Here is a 12,080-nt window from a genome sequence, read left to right as displayed (position 1 = left end):
GAATGATAGGATTCAACAAATTCCGTTTCCAACATGCTTTAGACAATAAGCTTATCCAAACCATTGACTTGCACCCTGCAAATTAAATGCTTTTGCCCCTAACAATTCAACCAATCCATGCATTCGTAGCAGACTTGATTTTTCTAGTTCTTTCCATCCTAAGCATACATTGATAGAGTGCTGAATTTTTAATCATTTGATTAATAAATTTGCAATAAGCTTTACTTGATAGAAAAAATAAAAAATTTATTAATTTAATAATTAATATACAAAGTAGCAAAGTATTCATGAACTTTTATTATTTGATTAATAAAATTTTCATATTTAATACTTTTCATCCTTTTTATCAAATAAAATTATAATTTCAGTTATATTTAATAATTATAAACATGACACAATGATATAAAATAAAAATAATATAAATATAAAATATAAAATATTAATTATTAATATTCAAATTATCATATTTAATTTTAATTATAAATTTTTAATCCTTAATAATCTCACATATAAAAAATGGCCTGCGTTTAAGTTTCCTATGCAAATAAAATGACAACTATAATTAGCTATAAAAGCTGGTGCTGACTTTTAACTTTAACTTGAGACATTTGTTGAAACCGTAAGCGGAGGCCACTGGATTCATCTTAAAAATTATAAATAGGGAAAGGAAAGAGACAGAAATTGGTCGTTTCTTTACAGATTAAAAGGTAAGACGATTGTTCTATGCTTCCACCATAGCACTTTATTAGTTCTTGTCATTTTCTCGTTTTTAACTGCTATCAACCAGACTCCTGTTAGCTATAGTTTTAAAATAGCAGGGTACTGACAGGAAGTGAAGTGCATGCACCTTCTTACATACTTGCTTTCCGGAACTTGTCTTTTTTCTTTGATTGTTACGGGAGTATTTTACTTTTATAAGTCTTTTTTATTATAATTTTATAATTATTTAATTATTAATTAAAAAATATATAAATATCTATCACCTATAAATACGAGTTTCATATAAAATTTTGATAAATTTTAATTATGATGAGTGAATTATTATATAATGATTATAAAAACATATTTTCAATTTTTGCAACACGCTTTTTAAACGTATGACAAGTTAAATAGAAATTAATATTCAAAATTTAGATAGAAATGGAGTTCATTGATGTGTAATCATTTCATGTAATTTTTCTTCCTATAATAAAATTATAAAGAGATAGCTCTTAAGCTCCAATGCAAATGAGATTGGAATCAAAGGCTACAATCATAAGACTAGCTAGTGCTAGCATCCACAAGAAGTAGGGGTGAGATGAGGCTAGAACATTAGGCTAGAACATTCTACAATCTACATCATCTTACCTTTAAGAAGGGTTTATTATCTGCAAATTGTCTAACGGCCCCACTTTGTCTTTCGATATTTGTTGTTAAGTAGCCTTTGGGATATGTCTCGTCTTAAAAGGAAGAGTATTACAATTAAATATTATAATTTATGTATTTATATTATATAAAATATTAATAATTTATATAATATATAATATTTTATATAAAAATTATATATTATAATTTATATAAACATAAAAATATAAAATATATTTTTTAATTTTATTTATGATTTTATTTTAAATTTTAAGTCGTATTAATTTCATATTTTTTATTTATTTTATTTATTTATTGTATTTAATATTATTAAATATAATTACAACTATTAATATCTCATTCTTTACTTGTTTTACAAGACTCATACTAATTAAAAATATTGTTAATGATACTTGTTAAGATTTAAATTAATTTATATAATTACGTTTGAGAGATGATATTCAATAAAAAATTTAAATTTTAATATTTATAATCTTTTCTTTTATCATCCAAATTACTTTGTAGTTTGTAAAAAAAAAATCCCATGTCTGAAAAAAATCACAATATTCATATTCAATTACTGAATTGAATTGATCAGATATATACCATCTAAACATAACTAAGTAATGTATGGGAAATATTTGTGTAAGATTATCGCTTAACAAGAAGCCTCCTTTAAGGTACTAATCAGCATTGTCTTTTTCAATTACAAAGGGACGAAAAGCAAGAGGCGGTTAATTGCAAATGCAGTAAAAAAGTAGCTGCCTGCTTGTACTAGACAGTTTAAACAGCAGAGAGCAAAACTACCATTCTTTTTCATCCTAATAACTTAAACTTGGGAATTTGAATCTAGATGGCACAGTCTAAAAAGAAATATAAGAGCTAAAACACACGGGAGGGAAAGCACAAAACCACGTTGTTTCAATGGAAAGCTCCCTTGGTTCCACAGGGTAAGAAACCGCTTGCACCTGGCGGTTTGAAAGGTACCGCACACAGTTCAATTAGTGTCGGTTAGCTAGTTGGTGTGATGTTCCTCAAGGCAACACTTATCCTTTCTCAAACATCTTCTATATATCCCCCGCCTCACTCCCACACTTCTCGCTTCCTCATTCACTACCTTCCCTTTGCTTTATATCTCTTGCACGTACACAAAAAAGGTGTCTTTTATATATGTGCTTCATTTATTAGTGTCTAAGCAGGGAAATGGCACTTCTTGGTCTAGTTTTAATGGGATTGCTTCCTCTGTTTTCACATGCTTATGGATATGGTGGGGGATGGATTCATGCTCATGCCACTTTTTATGGAGGGAGTGTTGCCTCTGGTACAATGGGTATGTAACAAATTTTAATTTTCTCTCCTTTCTCTCTGTTTTTCTTTATCTGAGTTTTTTCTTTTCCATAATGTTTTGGTAAATTCTATAACCAATTGTTTTGACCATCTTGAAGGCGGGGCTTGTGGATATGGGAACCTATACAGCCAAGGGTACGGGACTAATACAGCAGCTTTGAGCACAGCACTGTTTAACAATGGCTTGAGCTGTGGGGCTTGTTTCGAGATCAAGTGCGTGAATGATCCTAGGTGGTGCCTGTCTGGCTCTGTTGTGGTCACTGCCACTAACTTCTGCCCACCAAACAATGCTGGGGGTTGGTGCAACCCTCCTCTGCATCATTTTGATCTGTCTCAGCCTGTTTTCCAACAAATTGCCCAATATAGAGCTGGGATTGTTCCTGTAGCGTATAGAAGGTATGTATCTTTAATTATAGTTTGGATTTGATCTTAATTAATTTGGATTGATAAGAGTTGGTATTGTGTGATTCCTATAGGGTACCATGCAGAAAGAGAGGAGGCATCAGATTCACGATCAACGGTCATTCGTATTTCAACCTAGTCCTGATCACCAACGTGGGAGGTGCGGGCGATGTTCATTCAGTTTCCATCAAAGGGTCAAGAACTGGTTGGCAACCCATGTCAAGAAACTGGGGTCAAAACTGGCAGAGCAACACTTACCTCAATGGACAAAGCCTCTCTTTTAAGGTCACAACCAGTGATGGACGCACTCTTGTCTCTAACAATGTTGTTCCTCCTAATTGGTCCTTTGGCCAGACCTTTACTGGCTTACAATTCCCATAAAAAAATTACCCTTTTTCCTTCTCACTCCCCACTCCAAAACCGCTCCATTTGCAATTCTCACGTTCAGAGGATAAACCCATTACAGATTTCCTGGATAAAAATAAATGAGTCATGGATAGTTTGATAGTGTTTTTAGGAATAGAGTAGTCAAAATAATGAGAAGGGTTTTAGTTTTATGATGGCCCTCGTCATTGAACTTTGGTTTTTGTTCTGCTCTCTTTTGACAAAGGCAGAGAGACAGAAATTGGCAGTGGTGAGCATGCACCACACGCCTTTTTTTTTTTTTTGTTTGTTGCAATGATTTGATGGTTTAAATAAATTATATTATAGTTCTTTCGTTTGCTGCAATATCGCTTTTATGTGAAGCAACTGTAATCAGCTAGCCCATCTCTTGGCGGATGAGTCTGTGGAGTTGTGAGACTACTCTTTGGCGAATAAAATGTGTAGCGGTTTTCTATTTGATTAAAACAGCTCGCCTGGAAATTTCATTCAAACATGGTGAGATTAATGTGGGATAAACATCCAAGAGAACCATCCTTTAACCTTATTTTTTCATAACCTTTGAATAGATTTAAATTCAAATAAAAAGAACACATGTTTTTAATCTGGAACCATTTTAAAAATGGCTTTGGATCGAAACAGGAGGAGCTAATATAATTTTTTCCACTTCAAGAGTGGACTTGAGCACTTGTCAAGGCCTGATTCGATCGGAGACTTAAATTAGATTTTGCAAATCCCAAGTATTAATTTATCAATAAAATTATTTTACTTAAATTAAATCTTAAAATATATTTTAAAATATTTAAAGTACAAATATAATTTTTTAACATTTTAATAATATTTTAAATAATACCAAATATAAACAAACCCAATTTTAAACAAAAATTTACATATATCAACTGAATTTGTTTTAATTCAACTGGACTCATGAAAGGAATACATGGATGATAGAATTTTTTTTACAAAAGAAAAAAAAAAAGAAATTGTATTTCTTTCAAAAAATAAAAAAAAATAAAAGGAAAAGTTTTTATTTTTTTAGACTTTATATTAGTTTTCTTAGAGTATAGTGAACATTTCACCATTCATTTGCCTGGCTCTCTCCATCGTGTCTCCTCTCCCTGAAGAAACTTGTGTGGTTGGTCCCGCTCCTTCTATCCACCGAAATCACAGCCTGGCCCCTCCTCCTTCTTCTTTGTAAGCTCTCCTTTTTAAAAAAAAAAATTTCTTTTCCTTTTCTTCTTTTATGTTTTCCCTTTTAGCTTCACTGTAAGAATGAGTTCTTTTTCTCTCTGAATGAATTCATCACAAATTTTATTCCTTTTTATGCCTCAATGATTTTCTCACCTGCGTATACTTCATTTCTGTAAATTGGGTTTTTTTTAAAAAATAAACTGTCTTTTTTTCCATTTTGCCTGCTAAAGGCTTTTCCTTTTCCTACGGACAAAGAGAAAATATTTTAGTTTTCTCTCATTTGGGTGTCAACATTTTTTTTTTTTTGTAATTCTATGGTCATTTCCTTTCTGGGTTTTTGAACTTTAATCATATTTACCTTAAAAACTTAATTGTTACTTGATAAGATGTGCTGCTTGTGTGGGAAAGGAAACATGATCATGGCCATGGGAGTCAACAAATGCCATTTCTTTTTGACGTTTCATTCTTTTTCTATTGAAGCTTCGGTTAATTTTTCTATTTTGAGAATTTGTATTTGGAATTCTATTGAAGATCATAAGGTTATTTAATGTTGGTGCCTGGGATGAGCGCTCCACTTGCACAACTTTATCTTTGCTTGATTAAAGTGAGTAAATATTGAGATTTTTGAACTTAGAATGAAAATTTGGGTTAAGAAAATGACCTGCGATTTCCTTGTGAGTTTGCAGGATGGGAAGGGTTAAACTAAAAATAAAAAGGTTAGAGGGCTATAGCAACAGGCAAGTTACATATTCGAAACGCAGAACTGGAATCTTGAAGAAAGCTAAGGAATTGTCAATATTATGTGACATTCATATTATCCTTCTCATGTTTTCTCCAACTGGAAAGCCTACTCTATTCCTTGGAGAGCGCAGGTATTGTATGAATGGACTTGTGGTTTAATTTCTTGGAGGGCCTAATTTTATGTTTCACAAGAGAGTTATTCTTCATGTTGCCATAGATTGTTTTTTTTTTTTTTTTATGATGTTTATATTAACTGCGGATAAAGATACAAATTCTTGTGCAGGTGTCCCTTGCATTTTTATTCTTAGACAATTTTGATAATTCCTCAGATTAGTTAGTAAGCTTGGTGGGCTAGGATTTTAATGACGTATTGTTGGCCAATTTGATCTCTGGATTTGTGCTGTATTTGGAATTTTTTTTTTCAACATTATACAAGTATGTATTAGGATCTATGTTACAGTGATTCTTTACTTACATAATAACACTGTGTCAGGCACATATCTAGCACTTTAGAATAGCACTGGTATATGACCATCTATATGATCATATATTTATGCTGTTAGTTATGTATGTGTATAACAGAGGCCATTAGAAGGATAACATGTTTGAAGCAGAAATAGAGTAAGGTAACAAATGGGGCTCACTTTGCTTGTTTGCTTTCTTGCTTTCTCCAGCAATATTGAAGAGGTTATTGAAAAATTCGCACAATTAACGCCACAAGAAAGGGCAAAAAGGTGTGCACTCTGAAATTTTAATTTCTTTCATTGAATATTCTATTCGTATTCAAATGGCATTGTAGCTAACTGATTTTCATTGGTCCGCAACAGGAAGCTGGAGAGCCTTGAAGTAAGACTCCTTGTAACTCATATTCTTTGATATGTTCTGCTTCCTTCCTCACCAAGTGAAGAGTAAAGCATTATTACTCTTTCATCATGCTAATTTTGGGTATTGTTGTTGAGAATATAGGCACTGAAGAAAACCTTCAAGAAGTTGGATCATGATGTAAACATACAGGACTTTCTAGGTGCAACGTATGTAACCTTTATTTCATTTTCTTCCAGATAATATGTTTCTGTTTTATGTAAAAAATTGGGAAGAATCTAAATTCTTTTTATGCCCCTTGCAGCAGTCAATCTGTTGAGGTATGAAGTTAGCTGACACTAACTGTGTTCATTTTGATCTTTGATTTTTGAGTTATTGTTAATTTTTTCATGTTTCTGGGACACTGCTATTTCAGGAAATGACCAATGAAGTATCAATGTTGGAAGCTCACCTTACTGAAGTACATAAGAGACTGAGGTGCACCTTTGGAGCTTTTGGTTGTTGAAGTATTGGTTTTTTCTTTTGGTCTTGTTTGTAAAATGTTAGAATGAGAAGACAATCACAGCTAAGTATTTTTAGTTATCGTATTATAGAAAAGCATCTTTGTTTTTCATTTCATAAGTAGCTTCTCCTTCTCTTTTACCGTCATGGCTTTTGGAGCTGAAGTATAAATATTAGAGCCTCACAGGCTCTCATATTTTTAAACTCTAGTAATAAAACCAATGCAGTGCAAGAATTGCAACCTTTGTCCATAATACCATCCCCTATATAAAGCTTTAGACCCTAACTAAATTCTTCTTTTTGTTGGGTGTTTAGGTTAATGTTTCTCCTAGGACAGAAAATACAAGATGCATGGTCAAACCATTGTGAAAGTTTTCAATATTAATGCTACATTAGGATTATAAGTGGCAAGCTTATAGTAATTTGAATGGAATTAAGATAGAGTGGGAATGAACGACATTCATACGTTTAATGTTGCTATGTATTATCTTGGTTGTTATAATGGGAAACTTATAGCCAAGGGATTTCCTTGTTGGTTAAGGCTAGATCATCCAGAAATAGAATAGTCCAGATTTAAAATTTTTTATTATCACATAACTGCCTGAAAATAATAGTCCATCTGATTCTAGAAACCTTATTCAGCATGTTGTTTTTGCCACAACTCAACCTATGTAAGTGCTGTCAAAAGATAGCTGGCCTTTATCTTGTGGATGATAGTGATTAAATGTTGATTTACTTGTTCTTTATCTGCATTCTGCCACTCTCCTTTATTTTGGCCTTGTTCCTTCTTAACTGTTTGTCTTTACCTGCATAGTTTGGACATTCACATGTGCATTAACAAAAATACATATTATTGATAGCAAGATTATGATTTATTTGCTTTTATGGAGTAATTCTGATATTAGCACGCAATGATTTCAGCTACTGGAGTAATCCAGATAAAATTGACAACATAGAACATCTTACGCAGATGGAAGATTCACTAAGGGAATCCATTGAGCGTATCCGGATACACAAGGTATGGTTCTTTCTTCCAGTAAAAATGACCTCTATGCACTGCTTTTGTACATTATCTTTCAAAGTTAGGGGCACAATAAATATACGCACTTACTCACATGCATAGATATATAAAATATAATCAAGATATTGCATGTGTTTACTTGGTTCAGAAGATAATGTTGTTTAACTGCATCAAAGGTTACCTATACCAGACTCCTGATGAAAACTGCTTGGTTTGTTAGCCTCTTGATAGATATTAATAAAGAATGCTAACTGATTTACCAATTTAATAGAATCTGAGCCATATGTACACCTATAAATTACTTACTTATGCCCGCAACTTTCTTGGCAGGGAAATTTTGGAAAGCATCATCTTATGTCTTTAGAATGCGCCAACCAGGTGGTAAGAGTATTTACTCTCTCTCTCTCTCTCTCTCTCTCTCTCTCTCTCTCTCTCCCCCTCCTATTTGGGAGAAATATCTTATGACTTACTCTGGCTTACAGTTTCAGAATGGGATACCTATGCCTATAATGATTGGTGGGGTGCAAGAAGCCCAACCCATTACATGGCTTCCCAACAATGAAAATCAACAAATGTTATTGCATAATGAACCAAAATTTCTACCTCATCGGTAAGACTGTTATGGATATATAGCTTCAAATGCAATTCCTGTTAGTCTTCTGGGATATTCAGCTTTATGAATATAAATTTCTACTTGAAAATAACCTTGAGTCTCATTGCCTACCAGCAGACACATGGTTGTTCTTAGCTCAGATCTTTTATCAGATATGTAGCATATAAATTGCATTGTGATTTTTTGGTGTTTCTCATTGCCATTGGCTGACTAGTTTCTTTTGCTCCAGAGATACAGAGTGCTCTGTAAATGGTTCCCTTGCATGCTCTTCTAGCTACTTTGGCTCTGGTAAACAAACAGAGATTGGCAATTCAGGACAAGTTGATAATGTGGTACAGGAAAATAATGCCCTAAATGAGTTAGGGAGTAATGCTTGGATGAATTTACAACTTGGTGAACAATATTTGTACCCGCCGTATGTTGCATCAAATTTGCTAGATAATGAGAAGTTGAGGCCAGAGATGGAGGTGAACTTACAAGGAAATCCTGCGATTTACCAAGTTATTAGCAACTTTGAAATCCCTAGACCTATGTATAATAGTGGGCATCAAGCTTGAGTATCTTCTTCTGGCCCTTGTGGCATTACATTGTTTGATGGGAATTCTTACCATCAGGTGAGGATTTCTTTGTCTTTTTCTATCCTTAATTCTAGGATATAAGTTTGTGGGTTATTTTATATTCCGTGCATGTAGTGGTGCCAGGTTAAACAGTTCAATCATGTCACAATTTTAGATGATGAATAGCCATTGAAAGGGATAAAATCTATTTGTTCAACAAATATTTTGTATCGGCTTCACTTTGTATAGTGAAAGTTTTTGTCTTAGATTGTAATCTGCATACCTGCCTAAGGTGCCATCAGCCAATGATTTTAACATTCTGATTATTTGCCTTTGCCACCAATTAAAGAAACGCTGCTAGATTATCTTGTATGTTAGACAGACCGAAATAGTCTACACTGCTGTAATGGTACTATTGGATTCAAGTACACAAAGATGGCTAACTGTTTATGCAGCCCCTAACTTCTGAAATGTACATAAGTTACAAGCTAATGTGTTAATATAGATGAGCTATTGTGGTAAGCTAAGATTACTGTAGTTGTTGAATTAAATTTTATTGTTATTGCAAAATAACATAGAATTGGATGTCATTGATTTTTGGTTCCTGATGAGCTAATCTATCAAACTTTTGGTTATTGAGACTTACCCTTTAAGTGAAGAGCCATCTCAAATCCCATTTAGGTTCTCCTGTCACATGGGTTGAATCTTGATGTATTACATTCACAGGTTGATTCGCTTCAATAAAATTATGATATTCTTTTCAGGACATGAAATAAATGGCTTTGAGTAAATTCTGCTCATATACTCAATTTTGTTTTGTTTACTGTATCTAGTTTCTGTTCTCTCCAATGCTACTTCTAGTTTATTGTCTTTAAGGAATTGAATCTGCCTGCAAAGTCAATTATTCTGATGGCTGTTTATTGCAGCAAACTAAATCGACTTTATCAGACACCTCCATCTGGTCAATGTCATAATTTGTACCTGAAGGACGCACAAATGTGCATCAGAATCTGACCATTTCCTGATTGTGGCCATTTCGTGTGATGGAATTGGTCCAATAATGGAATTAATAGGTGAAACATGCAGCTCATGAAGCCCTGCTCAAGAGGACTATTATCATCTGGTCAATTTTTTTCTGCTGAACATGTTTCTTGTATATGTCTACAAACTGTGTAACTCATGCAGGATTACCACCTTCTGTCTATCAACTCTTTTTCTTTTTTCCTTTTTCGTTTTCAGGGGGATGGGTTTTGAAAATACTTCCCAATCCCCCAAGTTGTACGCTACAATACTCCTGTAGAAAATCACCTTGACTATTAGTATTATTAGTTTCAATTCAAATCATGGTCTTCCGAGAGATTGTTATTTTGTTGTTTGTATCTACTATTCTTTTTTTTATTTATAAATAAAAGTTTAGAATGAGAGGAGATTTTTCCCATTCTAATTTTACCAATTCAATCATGAATCCCGTTGGCTACTGCTCTAATTTCTTTAACATGTATAATTAAGTCATCTCTAATTTGTGATGAAGTTATTATAAGTAATAATGATAATATGTAGATGCGATCTGAAGTTCCCCTGTACATTGAAGGTTCCTTGTTTACATTGAATATGCTTAAATTTATTCAAAAAGCATTCACTAGAGTTTACAAAACAATGGAACATTGATCTACAACTCTACTTCAAATCAATTTAGTAACCTCTGATTATGTTGATGATGGTGTTGTGCCATGGGTCTGAGAGGTGCTGCAACAGGTTCTCGAAAGGTCCTTTGCCAGTCACGTTGCGTTGAACAACAAATCCCTAGAATGCCAACATTGCCAATCTCCCTGCACATTCAAACGACACAAGCTTAGCCAACTTAAAAATACAAATATTTTCACAACAAAATAAACCAGACTCTTGGGGTATATCAATTATTGCATACCATTGGCAAGCTCCTTTTCCTTGGCCTCAAGGGTAGGTGCAAAGTTGAGGGGGTTGAAAATGCCACCAAGGTATCCACATTCATTTGGAGGCAAGCTGTATTGCTTGAAGATGGGGTCTTGGTTCACACATCCTCGGTTCTTTTTGTCTTGCCATCTTCTGATCTCCACATAATGGAACAAAATGAACTCAATAACGAAGAGGGTTGATGAGGATGCAAAGTATTCCGCTTTCCCGGCATCATACCATTGAGGAGCATTGATTATCCCAATCTTAGTGAAAACTTCAGGCAAAAGCATCCCTGCAACACCCAACATAGCCCAACGCCCGTTAACAAGCTCAGCTTGCATATACCATTTCAAGTTCTCGGGGTCCTCAGCCAGTCCAAGAGGATCAAGACCATTGTCACCTGGAAGACTGCAAGTCTATACAGCGTAAGTTCATAATCATATATATTCAAACTAATCATTCTAGCTAGATAATTAAAAGAATGTACCTGCCATTGAGGTAAGCCGGTCAAGGCAGACCTGGCAACCACTCCCCTTGCTTGGCTTCAACTTTGAATGAGCTTGATGATTTAGAAGCCATTGGTTTAAAGCAAACATCTCTGTTTAACTTACCAGAAGACCCTGTAAGAAACCTAGTTCTCGATGTGCATGGCTGGAAAACGGCAGCAGAGGCTTGTGTTGTGACGGTAGCCATGACTTTTCGGCTGAAAAATGGATGTGGAGCAAGGGGAGCAGGGGCAGTATTAGCAGTGTACAAGGCAAGGGAATGTAAATGTTTTAGTGCATGGCTTAAGCTTTGTATTTCAGTTTCATGGGCATTCATGTGGTTGTCATTAAGCTTTGGAAGCTGATGGTTGGGTTGTTTAATTTTTGTGGATCCAACGGTTGAGGTGATTTGAGGCTTAACCCTTTATCTAGGTGCCATATCCACAAATCTCTTTCTGCGTTGCTGTTGCTTGAGAAAAGATCAACTGGGTCCCATTTTGGCTTACATAGGAAGATTTTCTGCCACGTGGGATCCTTTACATCCTATATTGGCATGACATGTGGCTGTCAAGCTTACACCTTAGCAAAAGATATCCATGGGGAACATTACAGGCCAAATTCAGAAGGATTCAGCCAGGATTTCCCATTAGTAAATTCCCACGAAGTACTGCATAATTAAGTACTACATCAGAATCTCATTGCCGTCCATTTAGAGTTGATTTTTTTGGCATTTGAGACTA

General features: G+C 34.2%; 3 protein-coding genes across 5 annotated transcripts; 2 read left to right on the top strand and 1 right to left on the bottom strand.

The window, feature by feature from the left end:
- The first annotated feature begins 2,432 nt into the window (after positions 1–2,432).
- On the top strand, positions 2,433–3,609 carry LOC111291010 (expansin-A15-like). The gene is made up of 3 exons (XM_022882545.2): positions 2,433–2,674; positions 2,790–3,087; positions 3,168–3,609. Exons 1-3 carry the CDS (start codon positions 2,548–2,550, stop codon positions 3,472–3,474), a joined length of 732 nt encoding a protein of 243 aa, XP_022738280.2. The 5' UTR covers positions 2,433–2,547; the 3' UTR covers positions 3,475–3,609.
- Positions 3,610–4,447: 838 nt separating this feature from the next.
- Positions 4,448–10,277, top strand: AGL65 (AGAMOUS-like 65). Of its 3 annotated transcripts, none has more exons than XM_022882540.2 (13): positions 4,458–4,668; positions 5,197–5,269; positions 5,352–5,537; positions 6,081–6,140; positions 6,234–6,252; positions 6,373–6,437; positions 6,533–6,548; positions 6,644–6,705; positions 7,651–7,747; positions 8,081–8,131; positions 8,233–8,360; positions 8,481–8,977; positions 9,847–10,277. In XM_022882540.2, exons 3-12 carry the CDS (start codon positions 5,353–5,355, stop codon positions 8,521–8,523), a joined length of 726 nt encoding a protein of 241 aa, XP_022738275.2. In that variant the 5' UTR covers positions 4,458–4,668; positions 5,197–5,269; position 5,352; the 3' UTR covers positions 8,524–8,977; positions 9,847–10,277. The 3 variants fall into 3 exon arrangements, with proteins under 3 accessions (XP_089624495.1, XP_022738275.2, XP_022738269.2); XM_022882534.2 differs by having other exon boundaries at positions 4,513–4,668; positions 8,593–8,977; XM_089768369.1 differs by lacking the exon at positions 9,847–10,277 and having other exon boundaries at positions 4,448–4,668; positions 8,081–8,128; positions 8,481–8,731.
- Positions 10,072–11,815, bottom strand: LOC111291009 (chlorophyll a-b binding protein 4, chloroplastic). Its single transcript, XM_022882544.2, has 3 exons — positions 11,343–11,815; positions 10,848–11,263; positions 10,072–10,749 (listed from the first exon to the last, which is right to left on the bottom strand). The coding sequence occupies exons 2-3, from the start codon at positions 11,194–11,196 to the stop codon at positions 10,724–10,726; spliced, it is 375 nt and encodes a 124-aa protein (XP_022738279.2). The 5' UTR covers positions 11,197–11,263; positions 11,343–11,815; the 3' UTR covers positions 10,072–10,723.
- Between the last annotated feature and the right edge of the window lie 265 nt (positions 11,816–12,080).

This window comes from Durio zibethinus, chromosome 11 (assembly GCF_047325235.1).
Source record: "Durio zibethinus cultivar Kanyao isolate XHJ-2024 chromosome 11, ASM4732523v1, whole genome shotgun sequence".
NCBI lineage: Eukaryota > Viridiplantae > Streptophyta > Magnoliopsida > Malvales > Malvaceae > Durio > Durio zibethinus.
This window is presented reverse-complemented; position numbering and strand designations above follow the sequence as displayed.

Bases quoted from the DNA above. Each gene is read 5' to 3' on its own strand.
- AGL65 (XM_022882534.2), top strand. From the start codon at position 5,353: ATGGGAAGGGTTAAACTAAAAATAAAAAGGTTAGAGGGCTATAGCAAC. The intron at 5,538-6,080 runs GTATTGTATGAA...TGCTTTCTCCAG, and splicing joins CTATTCCTTGGAGAGCGCAG to CAATATTGAAGAGGTTATTG. The intron at 6,706-7,650 runs GTGCACCTTTGG...CAATGATTTCAG, and splicing joins GAAGTACATAAGAGACTGAG to CTACTGGAGTAATCCAGATA.
- LOC111291009 (XM_022882544.2), bottom strand. From the start codon at position 11,196: ATGCAAGCTGAGCTTGTTAACGGGCGTTGGGCTATGTTGGGTGTTGCA. The intron at 10,750-10,847 runs GTATGCAATAAT...TTGAATGTGCAG, and splicing joins GGAAAAGGAGCTTGCCAATG to GGAGATTGGCAATGTTGGCA.
- LOC111291010 (XM_022882545.2), top strand. From the start codon at position 2,548: ATGGCACTTCTTGGTCTAGTTTTAATGGGATTGCTTCCTCTGTTTTCA. The intron at 2,675-2,789 runs GTATGTAACAAA...ACCATCTTGAAG, and splicing joins TGTTGCCTCTGGTACAATGG to GCGGGGCTTGTGGATATGGG. The intron at 3,088-3,167 runs GTATGTATCTTT...TGATTCCTATAG, and splicing joins GTTCCTGTAGCGTATAGAAG to GGTACCATGCAGAAAGAGAG.